Source organism: Venustampulla echinocandica (genome assembly GCF_003357145.1).
Source record: "Venustampulla echinocandica strain BP 5553 chromosome Unknown scaffold_10, whole genome shotgun sequence".
Classification (NCBI taxonomy): Eukaryota; Fungi; Ascomycota; class Leotiomycetes; order Helotiales; family Pleuroascaceae; genus Venustampulla; species Venustampulla echinocandica.
Genome location: NW_022474215.1, coordinates 132,480 through 153,773, shown reverse-complemented (window position 1 = coordinate 153,773; position 21,294 = coordinate 132,480). Strand labels below are relative to the sequence as shown.

General features: G+C 47.2%; 6 protein-coding genes across 6 annotated transcripts; 1 reads left to right on the top strand and 5 right to left on the bottom strand.

Annotated features, from left to right (window-relative positions):
* Window positions 1–2,090: 2,090 nt before the first annotated feature.
* Window positions 2,091–4,602, bottom strand: BP5553_09203 (Uncharacterized protein; the record flags this gene model as incomplete). Its single annotated transcript, XM_032017826.1, has 7 exons — window positions 2,091–3,074; window positions 3,126–3,327; window positions 3,377–3,501; window positions 3,553–3,603; window positions 3,655–4,256; window positions 4,348–4,396; window positions 4,438–4,602. The coding sequence occupies 7 exons, from the start codon at window positions 4,600–4,602 to the stop codon at window positions 2,091–2,093; spliced, it is 2,178 nt and encodes a 725-aa protein (XP_031865733.1).
* A 552-nt stretch (window positions 4,603–5,154) lies between these two features.
* On the bottom strand, window positions 5,155–7,046 carry BP5553_09202 (Uncharacterized protein; the record flags this gene model as incomplete). Its single annotated transcript, XM_032017825.1, has 3 exons — window positions 5,155–5,403; window positions 5,451–5,551; window positions 5,723–7,046. 3 exons carry the CDS (start codon window positions 7,044–7,046, stop codon window positions 5,155–5,157), a joined length of 1,674 nt encoding a protein of 557 aa, XP_031865732.1.
* Window positions 7,047–8,056: 1,010 nt separating this feature from the next.
* Window positions 8,057–10,234, top strand: BP5553_09201 (Uncharacterized protein; the record flags this gene model as incomplete). Its single annotated transcript, XM_032017824.1, has 13 exons — window positions 8,057–8,268; window positions 8,333–8,564; window positions 8,614–8,760; window positions 8,815–8,989; window positions 9,045–9,213; window positions 9,264–9,333; window positions 9,392–9,429; window positions 9,488–9,623; window positions 9,675–9,707; window positions 9,756–9,814; window positions 9,875–9,911; window positions 9,971–10,115; window positions 10,176–10,234. The coding sequence occupies 13 exons, from the start codon at window positions 8,057–8,059 to the stop codon at window positions 10,232–10,234; spliced, it is 1,512 nt and encodes a 503-aa protein (XP_031865731.1).
* A 736-nt stretch (window positions 10,235–10,970) lies between these two features.
* Window positions 10,971–11,951, bottom strand: BP5553_09200 (Uncharacterized protein; the record flags this gene model as incomplete). The annotated part of the gene is made up of 1 exon (XM_032017823.1): window positions 10,971–11,951. One exon carries the CDS (start codon window positions 11,949–11,951, stop codon window positions 10,971–10,973), a length of 981 nt encoding a protein of 326 aa, XP_031865730.1.
* A 1,588-nt stretch (window positions 11,952–13,539) lies between these two features.
* BP5553_09199 (ARM repeat-containing protein) lies at window positions 13,540–17,821 on the bottom strand (the record flags this gene model as incomplete). The annotated part of the gene is made up of 11 exons (XM_032017822.1): window positions 13,540–14,228; window positions 14,279–14,880; window positions 14,928–15,070; window positions 15,126–15,384; window positions 15,436–15,539; window positions 15,591–15,815; window positions 15,863–15,934; window positions 15,987–16,111; window positions 16,161–16,626; window positions 16,677–16,865; window positions 16,919–17,821. 11 exons carry the CDS (start codon window positions 17,819–17,821, stop codon window positions 13,540–13,542), a joined length of 3,777 nt encoding a protein of 1,258 aa, XP_031865729.1.
* An 810-nt stretch (window positions 17,822–18,631) lies between these two features.
* BP5553_09198 ((Trans)glycosidase) lies at window positions 18,632–21,022 on the bottom strand (the record flags this gene model as incomplete). Its single annotated transcript, XM_032017821.1, has 3 exons — window positions 18,632–19,285; window positions 19,334–20,584; window positions 20,639–21,022. 3 exons carry the CDS (start codon window positions 21,020–21,022, stop codon window positions 18,632–18,634), a joined length of 2,289 nt encoding a protein of 762 aa, XP_031865728.1.
* Between the last annotated feature and the right edge of the window lie 272 nt (window positions 21,023–21,294).

Below are 21,294 nucleotides of genomic sequence, written 5' to 3'. Positions count from 1 at the left end.
GCACGAAGTCTCTGCAGTCCCCGCAAAGCGCCGTATCCATGATAGCTGCTGAAGTGGCTAGTGTCCATCAAGGTCAACTTTGGGAGCGTAGCACGGCGCGCGTAGCCGCACAAGTCGGACTCGGAAGTTCTCTTAGGGAACCAAGAAAGGAGCCAGGGCGTCTTATCAGAGCGATCTAGAACGTCGCACCTCGTAAGGAACAGTCGATCATGGGGAGGCTGATTCTAAAACTTTGTATCTGCCGTACTCCATAAAGGGCGAAGCCGGTTTTGCAAGCGCCTATATCTCTCAAACATCGGCCACTTTTTGGCTCCTACTTAAAAGGGTGCGGTGCAACTCGGAGCATATTAGAAAAACGGAATTTCTCAGCAGCAGTCCGCCACACTTAGCCACACGCTCAGCCGCCACAGGCTTTACCCGTATTACCTAAGATAAATACAGTATAAGTTAATTACCGTAACCATAACCAGGGACTTGATCGCTTGCTTAGAGGTATTAACCTATGTGACAAAGTCGCATGACACAGCACTCTTTGGTCACTACAAGACTAACTATGAATTTTTAGTATCGTGGCGAGGCTTGGAAACCTAAATCAAACCGTTCTATAAGTTTGAAAGGCGCAAAGAGCTCATAGTAGTACTATAGGTCGATAAGTTTTATTTTACTTCGAATTAACGCCCTCTATAGTTAGACGCGACGGCGACAACGCGATTGTAATTTTTAGAGTAGTCGGGGTTTAGACTATTTAGAAGTAGTCCTATAATATAACTAATACAAAAATATAAGGATTTTAAATAGATTTATAAATTTAGAGTTAATTGAATTCAAAGTACCGATAGTTTGTCTCGTTACGGGGTGCGTCTCTCGACGTAGGGACGGACGTTACCGTAAAATAGGAGCAGGGTGTTAGAACTGCGTTCCTAGAAGTACTCCACACAGTGTAGTCTATATACCAGCTAGCGGTATACGCTTCGCGCCCATAGTTTACACAATTGAGTCGTCAAACTCCAAATATGTGTTCAACACAAGGCACCCTCATATGGTACAAGGTACGTAAGCTACGACGGCCAAACTTCGGTGCTGATACGAAATGTTGCTTGCTTCACTCACCCTGCTCACCTCTCGGCTCACCCAGTTCACCGTCGTTTCACCTCCATTGGGCGTCAAGGGGCACCGATTTCGCGCTATGCCTATTTCCAAGTCCCTCAGTTCTTGACTAAGCTCTAGGCGTGTCTTCTATAGTATATAATCAACTGATATATAGCTAACCTTTGTGTAGATTTCGTTGTTAAGTAACTCAAGTAATATTATGAGCCGATATTAAATCGCGAAGAGTTAGCTGATTTTACGATACCTCGATAAAGAAGGGTCTAGGTACCTATTTTATATATCTATATAATTATCCAACTTACGCGCTATAGCCCTATTACGTGGATTTTCCCGTCGACTATTGGGTTTGTCCTTAGAAGCTTTGGTAGAGCCTACTAGGAAGTCGGGCAGGGCAGATACTAGGAGGTTCATCTCTTCACTTATCTGTTTGAGCCGTTTAGGTGGTATCCGTTCGCCATTGTATTCGCCGTCGTATTCGCCACGGACCATTTTGAACAGCTTAGCAGCATGCAAAATGTCTCTGTACTACTAGGAAAATTTTGTATCATGCTCTGGAGAGAGACTGTGCTAAATGACTTTGATTGGCCCTTTCGTCTCTTGTCGGGTTAGCGCAACTGTGCTCGTTCCCCATGAGGTTAAGTATAACAGCCATGCAGATGTCCCCGAGTTACGTTGCTCCGGAATTATGGTTCAGTTTCCTTTTCTCAATTAAAGACTCAATTGGACTACTTCTCAATCTGAGCTGCAGTAGTCGCCAGTATGGCGACAGTTTTCGGCTCAACTCTATTATTGATTGCCCAAGTCTCTGCAAATGGTGGGCGACAAGGTCTTCATAGACGCTGCAGCGCAGATTATCAACGATATGTCACCTTCCACCATGTACTCGGATTACTAGATAGCCAACGCCGCCAGTGACTTGATAATAACCGGTGCACAAGAGATATTTCAATATGTCTGCTACAGACTTAATGTTTAGCTGATTATTGCACTATGGGAAAGAATGATAACATTTCATCTTCATTGCTGTCGCAACTCCCCCATTCCGTAGCCACATGACCCGCACTCACATCTTGACCTTGCTCGTGATCTATAGGGTCATCAACAAAGCCAGATAACAGACCCCCAATGCTATCCATCATTCCCACTGCATTGATATATGCCATCCACTGATTAACCTGCTCCTGGCTTAGGCACTCACCTAGATTCGAGTTATTCGCTGGCATAGCCTCCGTTGGTGTCACCACCGACCATTGCTCACTTCTCCAACGGACCAACATAGTCATGGTCCGCGCCGCCAGCGCCTCAAAAATGTCCCTATACACCGCGGCGTCCTCCCAGCGTTCCGCCATCACAGTAAGCACTATTGTGCAATCTGTACAGGTGCTACTAATCTCGTCTTGGCGCGAGACCTCGCGGCAAGACCGCGACCAAAGACAATGTAAGTATGTCAATCCTGCAGTCACCAGAAGGTGTAAAGCACCCCAAGTGTAATTTATTGGCCGGCCAACATATTGCCGACGGTAGCCATGGCAGATATTTTGAGCGGCTTTCATGCATTCGAGGAAGACCTCATCAGCAACTGAGAAGTCGCCGTCCTTGCGCTCCGCCAATTGGCTACGATAGAGCAGGATGATACTGTGATTGTAGTTCACTTCAAACCAGTCTTTGCTTGCAAAGATAGAAAGGGCATTTCCGGCTCGAGGCTTGATGGGCGGCGCTGCAGCCATCCAGTCGTCCAATTCTTGACGTAGTTCAGCTACACGATTTTGAAGCGACGGACCAAGGTTTGCGGTGGTTGATGTAGTATCGGAGTAAAGTGAGGTATGAATTCGAGCTGAGAGACACCTGAGGCGAAAGACTTGTATTGCGATGGACATTCCTGTGGCAGGTTCAATGGCGGAGGTTCTAGGAGATCTGCCTATTCCGGCGCTTGTGACGTATACATCGTCAAGGTCTAACGGAAACTGTCATAGATATTTAGACTCTTGAATCTGAAGATTGGAGACTTCTATTACCTCGACGTCAATTTCTTGAAGAGAGAGTCCCAGTGGTCGTCCGAGCATGGTAGCAACGCTACAGTCAATGCCCCACGCGCACCAAAATGCTCTTTTCCGAAGCTCGAGTTGCAGATGGTCTGGGGTTGGTTCTTTGGAACGTTTGACACTGCGGTGGTAGCCAAGCTCTATGCATTGGCGCAACGCTAGTCCTGAGAGTTTCCTGTAGTTCTATTAGTAGTAGAAGTTCTAAGTGGAGGAAAACAACTCACCAAAGAGATGGACCCATGGGAGACCGGAGGGAAAACATAGTGTAGCATAAGATAGCTTGTATTGATATTAGATTATCAACCATAAGAATCTGTTCAGAAACTAGCTGTGCAGCCATGTACAGTTGCTAGACGAAGGTCAGAAAGACAGGAATTTTGTACTTTTCGAAAGGATATACCTGTGATAAAGATCCTAAGTTGGGCAGAAGTAAACTGCCCACTGCATAGACCTGAGAGACTTAGCGCTTGGAAAGTGCGAAGGAGATTCGGTGGTGTGTCACCATATTGACAAAGAATGTGGGAACTGGATCAAAGTACTCTAAGTCTTGAGGTGGTTCTCTCACTTCCATCTCCCAGAGTCTGAATGTGGGCTCATGTAAGAAGGGGTATTGAGGGTGAATATTCTCAAAGTATGCATTGCTAAGCATGATACCAGTATCATAATCTGGAAGGGAACATGGATAGGTCAAGGGCATTAGATTATCCACAAGTGAAGATCCAGCAGTGAAAGCAGGGCCTCTTGAAACAGGTTGACGGAGTGCCGAATTTATGATGCGCGAAAAGGCAAAAGTAGAAGATGAACCCAGGTAATGCGGCTCGGCGGCCGCGGAGTACTTGAGATCCAACATGCCAACCTTAGCAGTCAGGTCGCTGATTTGGTCATCATCCTCTTTGGCTTTGTCTGAAGCCGTCTGACCGGCGCTGTCACGGCCAGGCTCACTTTGAAGCAAAAGAGTTTCTGCTGTTGGGCCTGTTGGTGATGCTGATGCGTGATAACGGAGTTGTTGGAGGAGATTCTCGAGGGCTGCGACTCGGCCTTCCAAAGTCTCCAAGTAATTCCGAGGCAAGCGACGTCGGGTTGCTGGGTCTTCTACGAGACAGGCTGTTGGGCAATGAGCGACGTGGTTTAGGCATGAGCATGAGAGCATGAGGGCATGAGGTGGGCAATGGCCATGCAAATGGGCTTGGCTTACTTAGCTGATAACGGCCACAGTTGGTGCATGCTGGCACTCGGCCATCGCACTATCATGATTTAATCTGTCAGCAGCTGTTTTATTTCATACCTCGAGCTTTGCTTTCTTTATAGTTTGTACCTTGAGCTTGCTCTCTTTGCAGTTGATGCAGGCGACCTGCGTCCTGCTGCCGGTACGAATACGGGTTGGCCGCGGTCCGGGACCCTGGGCAGTTCGTTTGCCGCGCGTGGAAGACTCGCTGATGCTTTGCGGCATCATTGCGAAAGCATCTACACTAAGGTGTGGGCGAGGGTAATGGATAAGGGGTAATGGGTATGATATAAGAGAGTCAAGATTACCTAAGGTACCTTAGTTTCTTCTATTTCCCCGCTCATGTGATAAGTAGATCATTTGTCATTGGATGCACATTGTGGTCGGGTCCAGCGCCTTTCGCTTCGCGTGGCCTCATTAATCTTTGCGGGGTGAGGTTTACCGAACCCAGGGCGGAACTGCAAAAGCACAGAGTCTCACTGCTGTCTCACTGATAAAGGATTGTGGATCATGGTTCCAGCTCCGGATAATTGCCATTTCTATACAGAAAATTTAAACATATTTCGCGATACTCATAACTCCTTGCCCGTTACCCACGAACTCTCACACCGTCCTTGAAGATCAATAAAATCAAAACTGGCAGTATAACAAGCGCTGCAAACAAAAAAGCCCCCTTACTCGAAGGCGTACTATTCTCAAATCTTGCCAACCACCACAAGGCGTCCGTAGAGGAAATCCGGATTGAAGTCACCTCATCCTGACTGCCATCAAATAGTCTTATAGTGCTCTTTCTTTGTACTGTCTAGCCGCGTAATATTTATATCTTGCAGCACTGCGGGCCCGGAAGATCTTGCCAAATATAATAAAAACTGCAAGGAATGAAAGGATAACAGTTGCAATCAAAACGATGGTGACCAAGACATATTTAATGCCGACTGCCGCGACCCACGGGGAGAGCGCGAAAATGAAGGCAGTGCTGAACACGTTGCGCACAATGGTAACACCGACTAATCCGTCGCCAATAACCTGTTATATAGTAAGTATTATTGCAAGCAAGCGGGGTTTGAACTTACATCCTTGTATGAATCGGTGAGATAAGTTATTGTAATGCCACTAATCGGCGCGATGCCAGCCCTATACAATCCAAGTCCGACAGTAATGGCGGGCCACGGCACTATTTAGCTAATTAGCACTCTACACTCTTGATAATTCTGTAGGGAGATGAGAGCTTCAGAGCCGACTCCTGGAACACAAGGATAGAAGCACCATGACGGGTCCTACGACAGCTCCTGGGTTCTCGGCTCTCACAAGAGGAAACAGCATATTAATATGAGAATTTGCTTACCCTTATTGTTTAGACCGATCCCAAACATGAGCGACCCTATAGGGACCAAGAAAATAAATGGAACTATGGCCCAGAGGCGCATCTCTGGTTCATAAACGCCATTATTACGGCGGGCAAGATATACAACCAACCAATCACTGAATGGACCTGCAATAAGAGAGCCGAGTGTCGACCCAATGATCTTAGGTATATTCATCATCCCAATCTGACTTGAGTCAAAGTTGTAAGGTGGTTTGGTCATGAAACTCGATAATATGGTCGACATGACGTCTGCGAGTGCTACCAGAATACCATAGACAAGTGCTGTCCAGGCGACAGCAGGAATAGTTCCAAGCAGAATCAGAGGCTGATACATGTGGCGAAGTAAAGAGTTGTTGCCATCGGAGCCTGAAGGGGTTGTGATTGCCAGCTTTTGGAGGTAGGTCTTTCTAGGAATGTTGAGGTTGATTGTGACAGGGCCAAGTTGCCGTGAACCTTCCTCAACTTCTTTTGGACCCTCCTCAATGTCTTTTGGCTTTGCTGTAGCAACATCCGCTGATTTCGAAGAAATAGAATTCGAGAGTTGATTTGCGTCGGTCTCTGGTGATTGGCCCGGGAGAAAGGTTGGAACGGAAGACGGGTTAAATTTGGTCTCTTCGTAGCCAAAGGCGACGAGAGAGATAGTGACACCAAAAATAATAGCATTCCACCACCAAACCCATCTCCAGCCTTGTGCTTTGGCAATGAAGCCAGCGATGAGAGGTCCAAGTGAGGAGGACATATTAAAGACCCAAATATAAATACTGTTCATCGTTCCGCGTTGATGTACAAAAAAGACATCGGCAACTGTCATCTGAACAATAACTTCGGCGAGAGCTCCGAATGCACATTGCAGGATGTTGATCAGCATGAGATCTGCAACAGTGGTCATCTTCGCCGCCCAAATGCTAAGCCCAAATTGAAGCATCGTGGAAAACAAATATAACGGCCGGCGACCAAACTTGAGAGCAAATGGGACGAGAACGAGGGCGCCAATTGCCAGAAAAGCACAGCCAACGGCGTAGCTGTCATTCAATATTTCGTAGCTGAACCCTAGCTCCTTGTTCATTGGCCCCCAAGTGGGAGTCGCAGCGTTCAGAAACTCGTTGACCATAAGGACATAGAAGCATACAAATGCGAAGTTGATATATTTGCGCACTTTAGACCAGTTCAAGGGGTCATTAGGATCCTCGGTCGGTCGTGGCTGCAAGATGATCTCGTGAATTGTCCGGTTAGACTCCTCGAGTTGTACGGTTCCAGGAGGCCACATGGCAGCGCTACCGGCATCGGCGAGGGGCGCAGACATTGTGATATCGTCCAAGTCTACAGGATGGGCTGATATCTTTTGGCGCGTCCGAGTGAGTGCAAGGAGGGACGATGTTGTTGTCGAACGAGTCTGCAAGATGAGCTGATCTATCGAGCTGTGGAGCTGTGGAGATGGCCAAAGGACGGACGATGACGATGTTATAAGAAAGTTAAGAAAGGCATGAATGAATGATTCGACAGTTCCTATCTAACTTCTCCATTCTCCACACGCTTGATGGTGGTTTCATGCCGCCCAGGCCGCACGTATTGACCAAGGCCTCGGTGATGTGTGCGCTCTAAGCGGAAGAATCCGATCGGCGCGGAGCAAAATGGGAGCATGGGAGATTATCTTGAGTTTTCAGACTTCCTCTTCGTCTGCTCGGGAGAATACGAGTAGCTGCGGGTTGTTGTCGGTATGGAGGCGCCTAATAAGGCGGCGAGGCGGCAATTTCGATCTCTGGGTCCTGACCTACTCGGGAGATCGCCCGCTAGTCGGGAGAATACGAGCAGCACGGTTTACGGTGATTTACATGGCTTCTGATTCGTCCTTTTACCACTAGCCTTATCATTATCAGCCCCTTAACCCCCTCCCTTGCATCGGCTACCGCGCCCAAGTTCCTTAAAATGCTGCGCCGGTGTTAGTGCTAACGAAGAAAACACAACAACGCCCGACATCATCGAATGGCATACAATGCATTGATGCTCCAAGAATAAAATAAGTCAAGAGAAGTGGTCACCGCAAATGACGGCCACTCAGCCACTGTCCCGTCCGAGCGGTTTGTCCGAGGCAACTTCGGATTCCTCCGAGTAAATGTCAATTCATTTCACTGTACTTCGGGAGAATACGACAACAACAGCGATGACAGCCTTTCGGACACTCCGGCTCTGATCTTGTTTAGTATATCACATTTTATACTTTCTTCTTCTTATCTGCAACCTGCAACCTGCAATTGTTAAGTAGTCCGAGCGACGTCCGAAGTACTCCCTCACACTGTCTCACAGTCACTCAACATGGCTTCCTCTGATTCAAATGTGATCATCGTGGGTGCTGGTGTATTCGGCTTGAGTACCGCACTGTGGCTCGCCCGCGCTGGTTACAAGAATATTACCGTCTTCGACAGAGGTGCTTATGACAAGAATTACTACGCACCTTTCAATGGTTGCGATGGGGCTTCCTCTGATATCAATAAGATTTTTCGAATGGCCTACGGAGACCAGCTGAAGTAAGCACCGCATCCGAACTCAATTTCGTGGTTCGAGCAACTAATTCTATACTTTTCGCTCTAGCTATCAAACGCTTGCCATCGAAGTCAGAGACATATGGCTTGCCTGGAACAAGGCCATCAAAACGAGCGCTGCCGCTGACCTACCGAACGGTCTCACTGTGGATGATCAGCTGCTGATTGAATGTGGATGCTATTTCTTCTCCGACGGTCAAAACCTGGACCCTTTTGACGCAGAGAGCCTGGACTCAATCGCCAAACAAGCACCTGAGATTCGAGAAGCGCAATTTATCAAGGTATGAAGCCAGCGCTGCCTGTTTGCCTTACGCTCGCTAACTTCAATAGACTCCAAAGGGTAATGCTGCGGAGGAAGAGCGTCTGCGAAACGTAAGCCCTACATGGATTGACAAATATCACCTTGTTGACAAATTCAACCATGGTAACACGAGTGGCTTCCTTGACATCAATGCTGGCGTCACCATCGCAGACAAGGTATGAGGGAATTACTAATTCTTGATCGGATGCTAAGGATTGAACTACAACTAGTCTTGTGTTTACGCGCGATTTTTATGTGTTAAAGCTGGTGTCAAATTTGTTCTAGGGGAGCCCCAGGGCAAGCTGGAGAGTCTGATCTACGAGAACAATGGCACGCAAAAGAGGGTCATAGGCATCAAAACTTACGACGGCAAGAGGCACTTTAGTGATCTTGTGATAGTGGCTGGTAAGACAAGTCTTCTACCCACTTAAGTTGCTCGTCCTCATTGACTCTATTGCAGCTGGTGGCTGGACTGCATCAATCATTCCCGAAGCCCACAATGCCGTCGAAGCCACAGCAGGCACCGTTATGTTTGTCGACATTCCCCAGGATAGGCAAGATTTACGGAGAAGATTTCACGCTGACCACTACCCTGTCTGGTCCTATCAGAGAGGTGCAGGGGACAATAAGTATATTTGATTCTCAGACAAACTCATTGGCCTTAAATAACTTCTTTTAGATCTTACTCTGGTGGTGGTTACCCAATCTCCAAAGAAGGCCGCCTGAAATTCAGCTTCCGTAACCGCAAAGTAAGCAAACTTTGATTTTCTCCTTTCGGTGACTGTACTAACCGGTCATCTTTCGCAGTTCACAAGCTTCCAAGATCACCCTACCGAGCCCAATCTGTATGTTCGCATGTTCGCATGCTATAGCAAGTTTTCAGACCATGCTTATAAATTCTAGACGGATTTCCATTCCTAGGACAAAATACACCGATAATCCTATCGACACGGTTCCACGATCCGCACTATCACTGATGAAGGAGGTTGTTACTGAAGCATTTCCCGAGCTGATAGAGTTTGGCTTCACAGACAGTAGAGTCCGTTCGCCACATCCTTGTGACCCTTGTGTATATATTGACCATCTGCAGCTTTGCTGGTACACTGATAGTATCGACAACGACGTAAGTATACCCACGTTGAAGACAAATCAAAGTTGCTCACATGTACAGTACGTCATCGACTACGTTCCTGGCTATTCAGACTCGTTATTTATCTGCACCGGGGGGTGGTAAGTATTGTTCGCACCTAAATTTTCTAGGACAATGATGGACTCATTTGATTTGCATAGTGGTCACGCTTTCAAGTTCCTACCCATCCTTGGTAGGGTAAGTTGACCTCATATCTCATATTTTCATTCGTGAAGTCTAATCGACCAAATTTGTAGCACGTCAGAAACCAATTGGAGCGCAAACCTGACCAATTCACGACCCTATGGAAGTGGCGAACTGCCGAGGAAGGCAAGAAGAACAACGGGTTGTCTGAAGGAGAGAAAGGTCCTAGAGAAATTTCTAGGCTCGACATGGCAGGTTGTAGGTGTCCTACTTCTGCTGTTAGACTTGTATAGTTTGTAATAACCCAATTTTCTACAGCTCGAGATTTCCCGTTCAACAAGCAACCACCTCCAACAACACTGCCTCCTAGATTGTAAATGAGATCAGGATTACTTCGAAGCTATGACGGGTGAGACATATGGAAGTGTTCGAGAAAAATACTAGCTAAGCCTCAAGAGCTGTTAAAGATTACCATTTACACTTCATGCCTGGGACTCCCCATTCTTGACCTGCACTTGAGTGAGTGGGGAGAAACTTTATGTCTAGGGATACTAGTGAAGACTTTGACATTTAAAAAGGCGTCACCAAATAGCCATTTCGGATACGAATATCTCAATACTTCAGATCTGACGTGGGCAAAAGTTCGGGCTGGAAGTTTGTCGAAAGACTACAGGGTGTACTGAAAATTGGTGAGTTCTTGGCTCTCAATTCTAGAACTCTCTTGGCTAGGAATGGCCGCGATTTACAGGAGGGAACAGCCGAAGCGGCGATCAGTGGCGTATTGAAACGATTGACAGCATGATTAACTGCAGTCTTTTTCTCATTCCCGACCGGTCACCTTGAAGAGAAATGGTTAAAGAACAGCGATATATTAATAACAACTTCGCAGACTTGCCAAGAAAAAATTTGAGACTCCAGGGATAGACGTTAGGTACTGATTCCTCGATGGAGTTTCCATCTCACGCCCCATAACCCACTGCTAGATCGATATATTCGAGAGAAATATTTATTTCAATCAATCCTAAATTACCGTATCCAGAAATAAATAAATACCATTTTTTTTAAGCTTTAATAATTCGTTTGTTTAAACATGAGGAATTAGGTCGGTTTTGTCTAACTGTCTTCATCTTCTTCTTCATCCTCTTCATCTTTTTCCATAAAGCAACGGAGTAACCCCAAATCAATGCTTACGAGTTTAGGTTCCGACATAGAAAACTTCACCTTCTCATCATCGCTTTTTATAACCCGGACTCTTGGCTTTTGTGTTTGCGTACTATTACGCGTAGATCGGTAGAGCTCGTACGTAAGCCCGCCAGATTGTCCACATCCTACACTCTTCTTTCCCCAGATAGTTACGCAAGGCTTGTCATCAAACGCCTTGTAACTAGGACCATCTGGATAAATATGCTTCCTATCGGTAAGGTCCCCGGTTTTCCTATTCCACAGTAGCTCAACAGGGCTTTTTTCCACTTGATGCCAATGTCTAATGGCATCATAAAGAAACCCCATCCGCAAACCGTTAGGACGAGGAATAATAGTTCGAAATTCTAAAGTACCGCCTACACGTTGGCTGATCTGTTGAACAACCTCTAGAACTTCGACCGGTGGTTGGCAAATAAGAAGTTGTCGCCATTGCCAACTGGGGTACTTGTTTGCATATTCTTCTTCGTTGGTTGGCCACGGAGTTAAGAACTTATTCATCAATAGATCTGAATATGTTTCGGCATACAGAGCCGATTCTTTAGGCCTAGGACGCTCGAATAAAGAAGCTTGGATTTCCACGTTTTCGGAAAGGCTTGCCCATGTTTTATTAACCAGTTTGGCCTTGAGCAAGGAGGTGTGAGGAAGCTGAGACAGAATGATAACAAGAATTTCCGGAGTGGAAAACACCTTCATTTGAGCATCGGAAGTCATTGCTGCATTTGAAGCCATTGCTGTATCAGGAATTATAGGTTCTTTCGAGACAACATGTTGTTGTAATGGAAGGTTTCCGTAATTAAAGCGATAACCCCCTGGCCGGAAACTGCCACTGAGCTGCACCCGGGGGGCAGGGCCACTTGTTGACTTGCGGGCAGTTTGTTTTGTTCGGGCCATTGTAAATGATGACGTTCGCTGGATGGTTAAGCAAAGAGATCCTTAGGTAGCAGGAGTAGGAAGGTCATCTGCCTATATAGAAAGGCTGCTGCGCCGTTCGCTTATATGACAGGCACACACTGCTGCGAATACCGCCCCCAACGTGTGGTCGGCCCTGCTTGTGAGTACCGGGCCACCGCCAATTAGACGGCTGACCCCCAGAGCTTCAGGTCACCTGTTGCTCGGAGGTGCAAGCCACCCAATAGACCAGCCCGGCCGTACGGGCAGAGAGCATTACCTCCGTACCTTACATGGAGATGGAAATGGGGTTGGGGTTGGGGTTGGGGACAACTGAGTGGCAACTCTGCAGAACTAGACACGTAGCTGCTTGATACATATAAAATGCTTAATTGAAATACAACTAGCGGGGCTGTAAATACAATATTATGTACTCGAGTAAAGGGTCGTTTTGCTCTAGCCCAAATATCGTTTCGTCGCTTCAACGCCAGGTCCTCATCCGCGTGGCGATCTTGCATGAATTTGCACGCCGCCACAGCAGCTATAAGGCTGAGCACGGCTTCCCGCATAATAGCAGTAATGTCTTAGAGCTCGGATACGACCCCTTTATATATATTAGAAAGAGTAACGGCTTGGTGGTGGAGCTGTAGTGGAGTAGCTTTATTACGCTATAAAAAGAGACTCTTTGCAAATCAGGCGTAATGAACCACGACGCGAACATGATTTTCGATCTTACTGTTGTATATTTGGGCCCCATGGCTCGCAACAACTTACTCGTACGCCGTATGGCGCTCCCATTCCACATGGGCGGCCAACCAGCTCGTGCATCCGGCGAACAGGCTTCACCTGCACATGCACTGGAAGGCACAGCGAGCACCAACCGTCACCCCTTCAAGCGGCAACGAGCCCAGATTCCACGCTATGCCTATTGGCACGATTGAGCCCATTACCATTAACCTTTCTAATACCGCGGCTTTAGCGAGTGAGCCTCGACGCAAAAATGCCCAAAAGCCCAAAAAAAAAACATACAACAGCAGGTATTCGCTGGTGGTCACCCACCCAACTACTAATCTGCCGATCTGAGGCTTGTGTATGGCAGAGCGGACGGGATGCCCATTTCTCCTCAGTCTATGGTCGTATGTGACAGCTATTTGCTTAATTTATTATATAACACACCTCCTTCGCCAAATTTCTCTCGGCTATTAATATGTACAAACAGTAGAATAGGAATAAAGCCATGTAAGATAGATAATCTGAACACAGTAAGGCAAGGTTGTTGTTTTATATTGCTATTTACCTAGGTAGGTATCTAGGAAATCTAGATACATCTTGCAACCGTCATGTACTTGGTGATGCAGGCTTCGAACTCCAAAGCCCAAGGCCCCTTCACTAGAACGATAACCGTGGGAACATAGCAATGTAATAAAACCTCTTCTCATAAATCATAAGGGTTGCATCATAGACGCCAAGAAAACCCTTCAAATACTCTAGAGATACAGACGCGTTAGGTAAATGATCGTTGCCGCATAATTTCTATCAAGTCCGCCTATGAAAAAGAGAAGAAAAAAAGATTTCGCCTTGCGATTAATGCTCATTGCTCCGCGAACATCCCGGCCACGCCATCAAGACTCGGGCTTGGTCTGCGATCCCCGGCCTTAGGTTGCTCTTTCATGAACTCTTGCTGCATCTTGCTCCGTTCTTTCCTTACGGTAGAGGCGGATTTGGTGATGCGGCCTTGCTCGCTGATACTGACGCCTTTCAGATCTCGAAGGAGATCAAGCACGAGTGCCCGTTGCTGGCGTTGCTGCATGCTGGGTCGCGTAAGGTAATCGATGCACTTATCCACTGATGACTTCTGGATACCCGGGAGACTGATTAGGATTTCCCGTGGGGTTTCCGTGCTCGGTGAGTATGAAGTGAGGATCGAAGCGATCAATTGGGCGAGTTCCTTTTGCTGATCAACGAAATAAGGCTCATTCAGAGAAGAGATGCACGCCTTCAAAACGTCGGTGCTGATGAATTCACGGATGGAAGAGGACAGGGCTGAGTCCTGTGGACTTGCAGCAAAGTCCGGAACGATGGACCGGAAAACTCGAAGCACGACATTGCAACTTCGGCTATCACGCATACGTATTGCGTGGGAAAGAAATAAGAGGAGCGGTTCAAGAATGGTGGAGGATGTTAGGCAGAACTTCCGTATCGACGGGTAAGCAGAGGCTGGGTTGCCTTCCGCACCGTAAGTCGAGGCTTCTTTGCCATCAGGTGAGCCAGCCTGCCGATCTGTAGCCCGTTAGTAGTAAATCTGGGAATGTGGGCTCGAGTTGACTCACTTGTTCGTGCTGGATCCAGGAAGCCACCAATCATCATAACAGCAGTATATGTTAACTGGCGCAAGATGCTCTCCTCTTTCATTTCTTCCGTTAAATTATCAGCACCGGTCTGAGATACCTGCTTCTGGGCTAGTCGTTCCCATTGCGAACTAATCTTGGTATCCATCTGAGCAAAACAAGTCGCTAAAATCGGGGGGACAAAATGGCTCCGAACTTCAACTGGACAATCATCGACCATCAGTCGCACCACATTGAGCAATGCGATAATTTGATGGGTGGAAAGGCAGTGAGCATCCGAAAACAGAGCATGTGCAAGTGGTCCAGGGAGTTCACTGAACCCATAAAAGTCGACATCTAATCGACTCATACACCACAGAATCGAATAGCATGCCTCCCGAATAGTACGGACAGACCCACGGATTGACGACGCGAAACCCTCCATCGTAGATTTGGTTCCACTGACACGGGCATAGAACTCTTCTTTCGTGCCTTCAGATATTCCCGCTTGCCAGAATCGGTCCGTGAGGATGCGGCTTACCAGGGACCTCATCTCAGGGGGAAGTCCGGACCAGTTGTCTGGATTATGGAAAGCATGCGCATTACTACAGAGTTAGAATAATATAAGTGGCTCAAGAGTGGATCAACAAACCTTAGAAACTTCAGCAAGTTTGGAAGTATAACGGGGAGGGCATCGCGCCATAATGCACACGAAACCTTGTAGGCGGGTGTATCTCTCTCGATCTTGTCTGTTGAACAGGCAAGAAAGCTTTTTGTGGTTCGTAAAGGAAGTGTCTATAATAATATAAATATTAGCTTGGCTCTATGGACGAGACCGTTACAGGCATACCTTTAATCGCTCTTCCAGCTGGCTTTGCAAAGCCTGCCCCTCAGCATCGAGTTGATAATGTGCCCAGTCTTGGATTTCAAGAACTCGCCGACTGACAAGATAGTGTCGAACGTCAGTTAATCCTAACATATCGCAAAAGCCGTCAAAACTAGAGAGTGAGTGGTCAATTGCGGGATTTTGCCAGAGTTGCTGGACTGGGTTAATGAAGCTCTGGAGTTTCTGCAGCCGGAGACCCGGATCGATAGTTGTGGCACGGTGACTGCAATAGGTCAGCACTGTGCGAAGCCTAATGACCCACTAAGACACTTACATGATTGTGAACAGAAATGTTTGATAGGAGACTTGTCTTTTGTTGTCAAGTGTCCCAGATGCGATAATTTCATTAATCTTAGCCTCAAGTTGTTCGTATACATCCTGAAGATATGTAAGTATCATACCACAGCCTAACCTTTCAATAGGGCTTACTAATAATTGATCCGGCATCTTGATCGCTAATCGTTGCAGCTCATGCATGCTGTCAGCTTGAAGTTCTTTTACAGCTTCTGTGTAAACAGGGTGTTCCGGCCTCTCGGCCAGCTGGCTCATGAGAATATGCTCAAGGACTTTCAGCATAAAGCCAACTTTCTTGTCTAAAGCAGTGGTTGAAAAGGCAACGGCAAGCTGCATTATTCTCTTCCGGATAAGGGGGTCCTAACATTTCGGTCAGTCCTGAAAGCGAAAGAATCAACGAAACGTACCTCAAAGTTTAGCTCCAACAATCGGTCGCACCATGCCTCGAGATTGGTCTCGATATTTACACGCTCTTGGTCCTGAAAATTGTTAACATAGACTCTAAAAAACTTTGCGCTCGTGTTAGCATACATCTTCCTGCAGCTTTGACCCGTGTACCGCACGCCATTTCATATATCCTTTCAGTGCCGCTTCAACAACAGCGAAATGAGCATCTAGCCGCAATAGAGCCATGGAGCTTTTAGAGTATTTATCAGCTGGATAAAAATTAGCATTTACATCATGTCATCAATACATTCAACGAACCAGAAAATGGAGGTTGGCCATCGTAAAGGTGTTGTATCGACTGGTCAATTTGGCCTAATATATGGTAGATAGCCTCAGATTGCTTTTGACGAACAATAAGCTCGATTATCTGGATGCAATACCGCCTGTAATTTCCAAGAAAAGCATGTCGCTCAGGTATTGTGTCAATATCCTCCAGCAAAAAGACCATGCAGGGGTCATCTGAATCTTCAGGGATGCTCTCATAGCGTATTAGTCTTGAACGGCAAAGTTCGAGCAGGGGAGCAATTAATGTGGTGATAGTAGGAGAATCCGCGATGGTATTGGAACGTAGCAACCGTGTCCATGTAACGAGAATGGGTATCGAGACGACAAAACTTGGACTTTGACTAATACCAAGGAAAAGGTTCAATAGGTTTGGAAGATCACAGTCTTCTGGGATGGCCGATATCTTTTGCTCAATGAAAGTTCCAAGGTTTGACATCATCTAAAACTGGTGAGAAAATTTAATAAAGAGCCAAAAGGATGGAGACGAACCTCTGAGAACTTCTTGGCAAAGAGGTATTTCTCATCGTCGATGTTGTGAGGATCCACAACAGACCATTCGTATAGCTTCCGGAGCAAGTCCACCATTTGGCTAGTATACATAGGACAAACGAGAGACACGAATTCCTCATCTCGAAACTGGCTCCGGCAATACAAGGCATGAAGTGCTTCGACAGATGCCTATGATTATTAGTCTGATATTGTTCCACTTACAGCTCAAAGATATATCATACCAGTTGCACGGCGACGCTTGATGCAGCAAGGCTCTTGCACATATGCTGAACGCATGAGGCACTCGCAATGGCCCTTGGCACAGCCCAAGGCATGACAGATTTATAAACTGCCAAAGCCTTCACCGCGCAGCTCTGATATTGCGAATTATTGTGGAGATCGGTCTCTAGACACTGATTGAGCAATTCGCCTAGACGGACTAACCAACCCTCCTCGCCGTATCTAACAGACGTTCCAACTTGGCGATTTGGAAACTGCTCAGCTAGTACGATCGCAGGTGTGAAGATCTCTACGCAAGCCTTGCTCAAGGCTCCCTCCCGCAGAATAGCCACGGTATCGTCCCCGTTAAAGACCTCATCAGAGAGAGTTTCGAGGACAAACAGCACAAATTCTTTATGTACCACGGACCCGGGAAGATTCCAGAGCTGTACGAGCAGCTCATCCATGTCAAGCCATGCCGCAGCCCAGCTCCTCTTTGCAATCTCAACCCATAATTGTGCGGTCTTGTTTCGCAGATATAACGGATCTTCAGCGGAGATATTCCGCGAGAGGTCCAGTACCCATTGCCTCAACGCAGCTGCTTGCTCGTCCGAATATTCCGCCCACTTGTGTCTGATCGCATATTCGAGAAGGGAGAGGGCGTAGTGGCGAACAACGGCTTGTTGGCCAGAGTCGGAGGCTAAAGTAAAGCCGTGGTAGGGAGCTTCGTCGTTGACCTTCAGTTCCTCAAGAAATGAGGACGCTTGCCGACGGGACTCGTTGGAAGAATAGGGGCCATGGACGACTTCGAGGGCTTCGTGGATTTGAGAGAGCATGTTTGTGCTACTGCCGTTCGCTCGCTCAGCAAGAAGAGCAGTCACCGAGTTCGCCCCCACCGCCGAATCGCCGTTCATAGAGCCGTGCATAGTGTTGGATTTAAGCTCTGTTAGATACAAATAGATATGTCTCTGAGAGTCTCAAAAATTTCAACCTGAGCTTTGCTCGAATGAAGAGTCATCCAGCTTGTGACCTGAGCGCAGTCATGCGCGTGGATTCTAATACTTCGTGCTCCAGGAACCCCACTGGGCAAGGAACAATCAAAGGAGGCGGCGATCTAAAAAGTACTTTCCAGAAAGTTCGTAGAGTATGCGAAGGGAGATATTTGTGCAGTCTCAAGCCGTGCTTTGGAAACGATTGTTGTGATAGTTTTACTAAGTTGTTAATTATAGATTCGAGCGTACAAAGTCAAGCTGTCAGGACAGGACGGAAGGCTGAAATCGCGGACCTCGTTTTTCCGAGCAAGGCAAGGCTAGGCATACGCGAGGCAGTGAGACGCGCCACCAAATGAGTTCCGAGGCAAGTGAAACTTGGTTCTTTTTGGGCCACAGGTGCAGGAAAGGAAAATGAGGCTGCAGTGTGATTAATCAAGAATGCAGCTATTATAGTTCCTGTCAGATCTTGGGCAAGGCTGTACCGCTAAGTGGAGTTAGTGCTACCACAACCTTTCGGCTGAACAATTAATAAACTATATATGGCACAAAGACGTCGGGCACCTTGGGAGACATTATATAGAGCTACGGACAATTATGTCTTATAGTGATGCATGTAACTATAGTGAGGTATACTAGAGTACCCGGGAATCAGCCTCCGATTCATATACAATGGCCGTCAAGAAACTATGGATTCCCGTACGCCTGAATGAATGCAAAATCATCGTATCGTCAGCTGGTCATCATCTACATGACAGTGCATCTGGTCTGCTGGCATTGATCCAAATATCCATCCTCGTCCTCATTTCCTAGCCCCATTGTCGATCGTCGTTGTACACCTTTGATTTTAATGGAATGCTCGCCCTCTACGTGCCACCACCTGAGTCGTTGAATCAAGCCAGCATCACCATCGTCCGTGCTTATGGCCCACTTGCCCGATGAGACCTCAACATCGCATTGGTCTTTAGGGAAATGGAATTCGGGTAAAAATATTTCGGTTGGTGTTTCGTCCGTCACAGCTTTGTGAGCATCTAGCTGCAATGTGAATTCGCAGTTCCGAAGATCAAAACCATAATTGATAATCTTGCCGAAGGTCGCGATTGGAGAAGGCCGGATATACGCTTCAGCAGCTCGGAAACCAGGAGTGTTAGTAAGCTCCGGCTTGTCTGTTGCTTGCGATGAGATTGAAGGCGTCTTCAATTTGGCTTTTAGATTCCCAGGGTTAATAGTCTGCCCATCCGAGAGATCTTTTCTGCTAGCTGGCCTAAATTTTTGATCCAATGTCGTCGTGGATGCATTGATGGATGCTAGTGGAATAGGAGCAAGAGGGAGAGGCAGGTCGTCCAGGGAGAAGATCGAAAGGTCTTCTCCATTCCACAAATCGCCATTAGGATGGTTGTTCTGCACATGGTTAGTTTACCTCTCATCGAAAGGGGTGTCTCTACCTACTTCGCACATATATAACCACAAAGTATAGCCTGCCATGGAGCTGCCTTCAACAGCAAAATGGTTGGCATCCATGGCTCCTAGCTGGCTTGAATAGTCCCCAGTCTTGTAGGCGTACTTGTCATCCATGTCGTAGGGTATACCAAATTCTGTGAGAACACAAGGATGATTACCCATGTAGTCCAATCCTTCCTTTCTTATAGCGGCTAACTGGTCACGGAAGCAGTTTCGAATCGCGGTCTCCCCAAGCTTGACCGCAAAAGCAGGGCTCAAGTACCTTCCTCGCAAAATGCCAAATACATCGACATTCCAGTACCGGTTCCATTTCTTGGTCATAAGCGTTATGCCATCATAATAGTGAGGGGCGTACACCATTTTTGGGTCATCGTCTTCCGTCCCCTTAATTGATGGAGGGATCTCTAGGACAGGTGGTTGACAGAAGAGGATGGATTCTTTGTGGTGTTTGCGTATTGCGTTTTTGTGTTTCCTATAGTATTCCATAAAATATGTGTTGGTGAATACCTCGTAATCAACAACTTCGTTTGTTCGTGGATTAATCCGGAAATAATCTTTCTTCAGTAGTGTATCGGTGCTGGGGTCCCAAACGCCATGTTGAGCCCAGATACACTCTCCTAGCTTCCACCCGGGATCTCGTTTGTAGCCATATCTCGACTCATCGTAATCTACGGGCAGCCAAGTACTTTCTCCTTGAGGGTCTACCAGCGCTCGTCCCGATTTATACGGGCCCATGCCTCCAAAATCCCAGGTTTCTATTTCGCACGCTCTTCCACTGCCAGTCAATAGAGACTGCCATGGCGTTGGAGACGTACCCTTGTGCAATTTCTGCTCGCTGGGAAATGATAAGAGATCTGGCCAGCCCACTAAACCTCGATTAGGCTCATTCATGCTTTCCCAGCCAACGACAACGTCGTCCTCTAAATCTCCAGCCTCATGTATGCGTTTGGCAAGGTGGGCGCAAGCGTTCACAAAGTGATTCTGCAGATAATCTTGGATATTTTGTCCATCAATAATGCACTTAGGCGCAAAATCTCGCCCCGCCCAGAAAAATGTGAATATGGTTTCGCACACCAGTCGCTGATAGTTCGTTGACCAGATCATCTTAGGGAATTTCTCGGGGTCTGGATATGTATTGTGGACCAGGGCGGATTCTGTTGCCGCGAAGCTCTGGGGATTGAGCCCACAGGCATATAAAGTCCACATCGGCGCCCCAGAACCTCCGGAAAATCTAGACCACTGTGTACCAGATTGTCAGAGCCAATATTTGGCATATCTTGCGGTGGAGCTTACCACATCCTGATGAGGATCCATAAAGATATAGAACCCATACTCTCGCGCCGATCGCAATATTTCGATCGTATGCTGGATCCATTCCTCATCATAAATTCCCGGTCCAGCCGACTCAATCGCCTCCCATGTAAAGACGTATCTTATGGTATTATATCCCCAGCTCTTTAATCGAGAGAAGTGGATATGTGCATCTTCCCGGGGGAACGGCCGCGAGTGGAACTTGACGTCGTCGCCCTCAAAAAAGCCGTCTGCGATATGGGAAGGCTGATGCGGATGGCTGGGGTACTTGGCATCTCCTGCTACGTTAATGCCTCGAAGGGTAACCTCTCGTCCATGGGAGTCGCGAAAGAAGCCATCTTCTATGGTAAGTCTCAGGGGCGACATGATAGTGCTGGGGATCGCAGCCAGTTATGGGGAAAAGAGACGTGAAGGCATGCGGAATCAGCGGGCTATTGTAGGAGGCTGCAAGGCAAGATACAGAAGGCTAGATACATGTATTGTGTAGAGTGATGGCGAGTACTGGGGAGTGGCGGTCATTTGACGGTATTCCCGGATGACGGGTACTTGTACAGTACTTGTACAGCACTTGTACTCCGTAGGAGATGAGGTCAGGAACTAGGGGAGTTGGCACATGGCGCAGTCCACAGGGCTTGGGT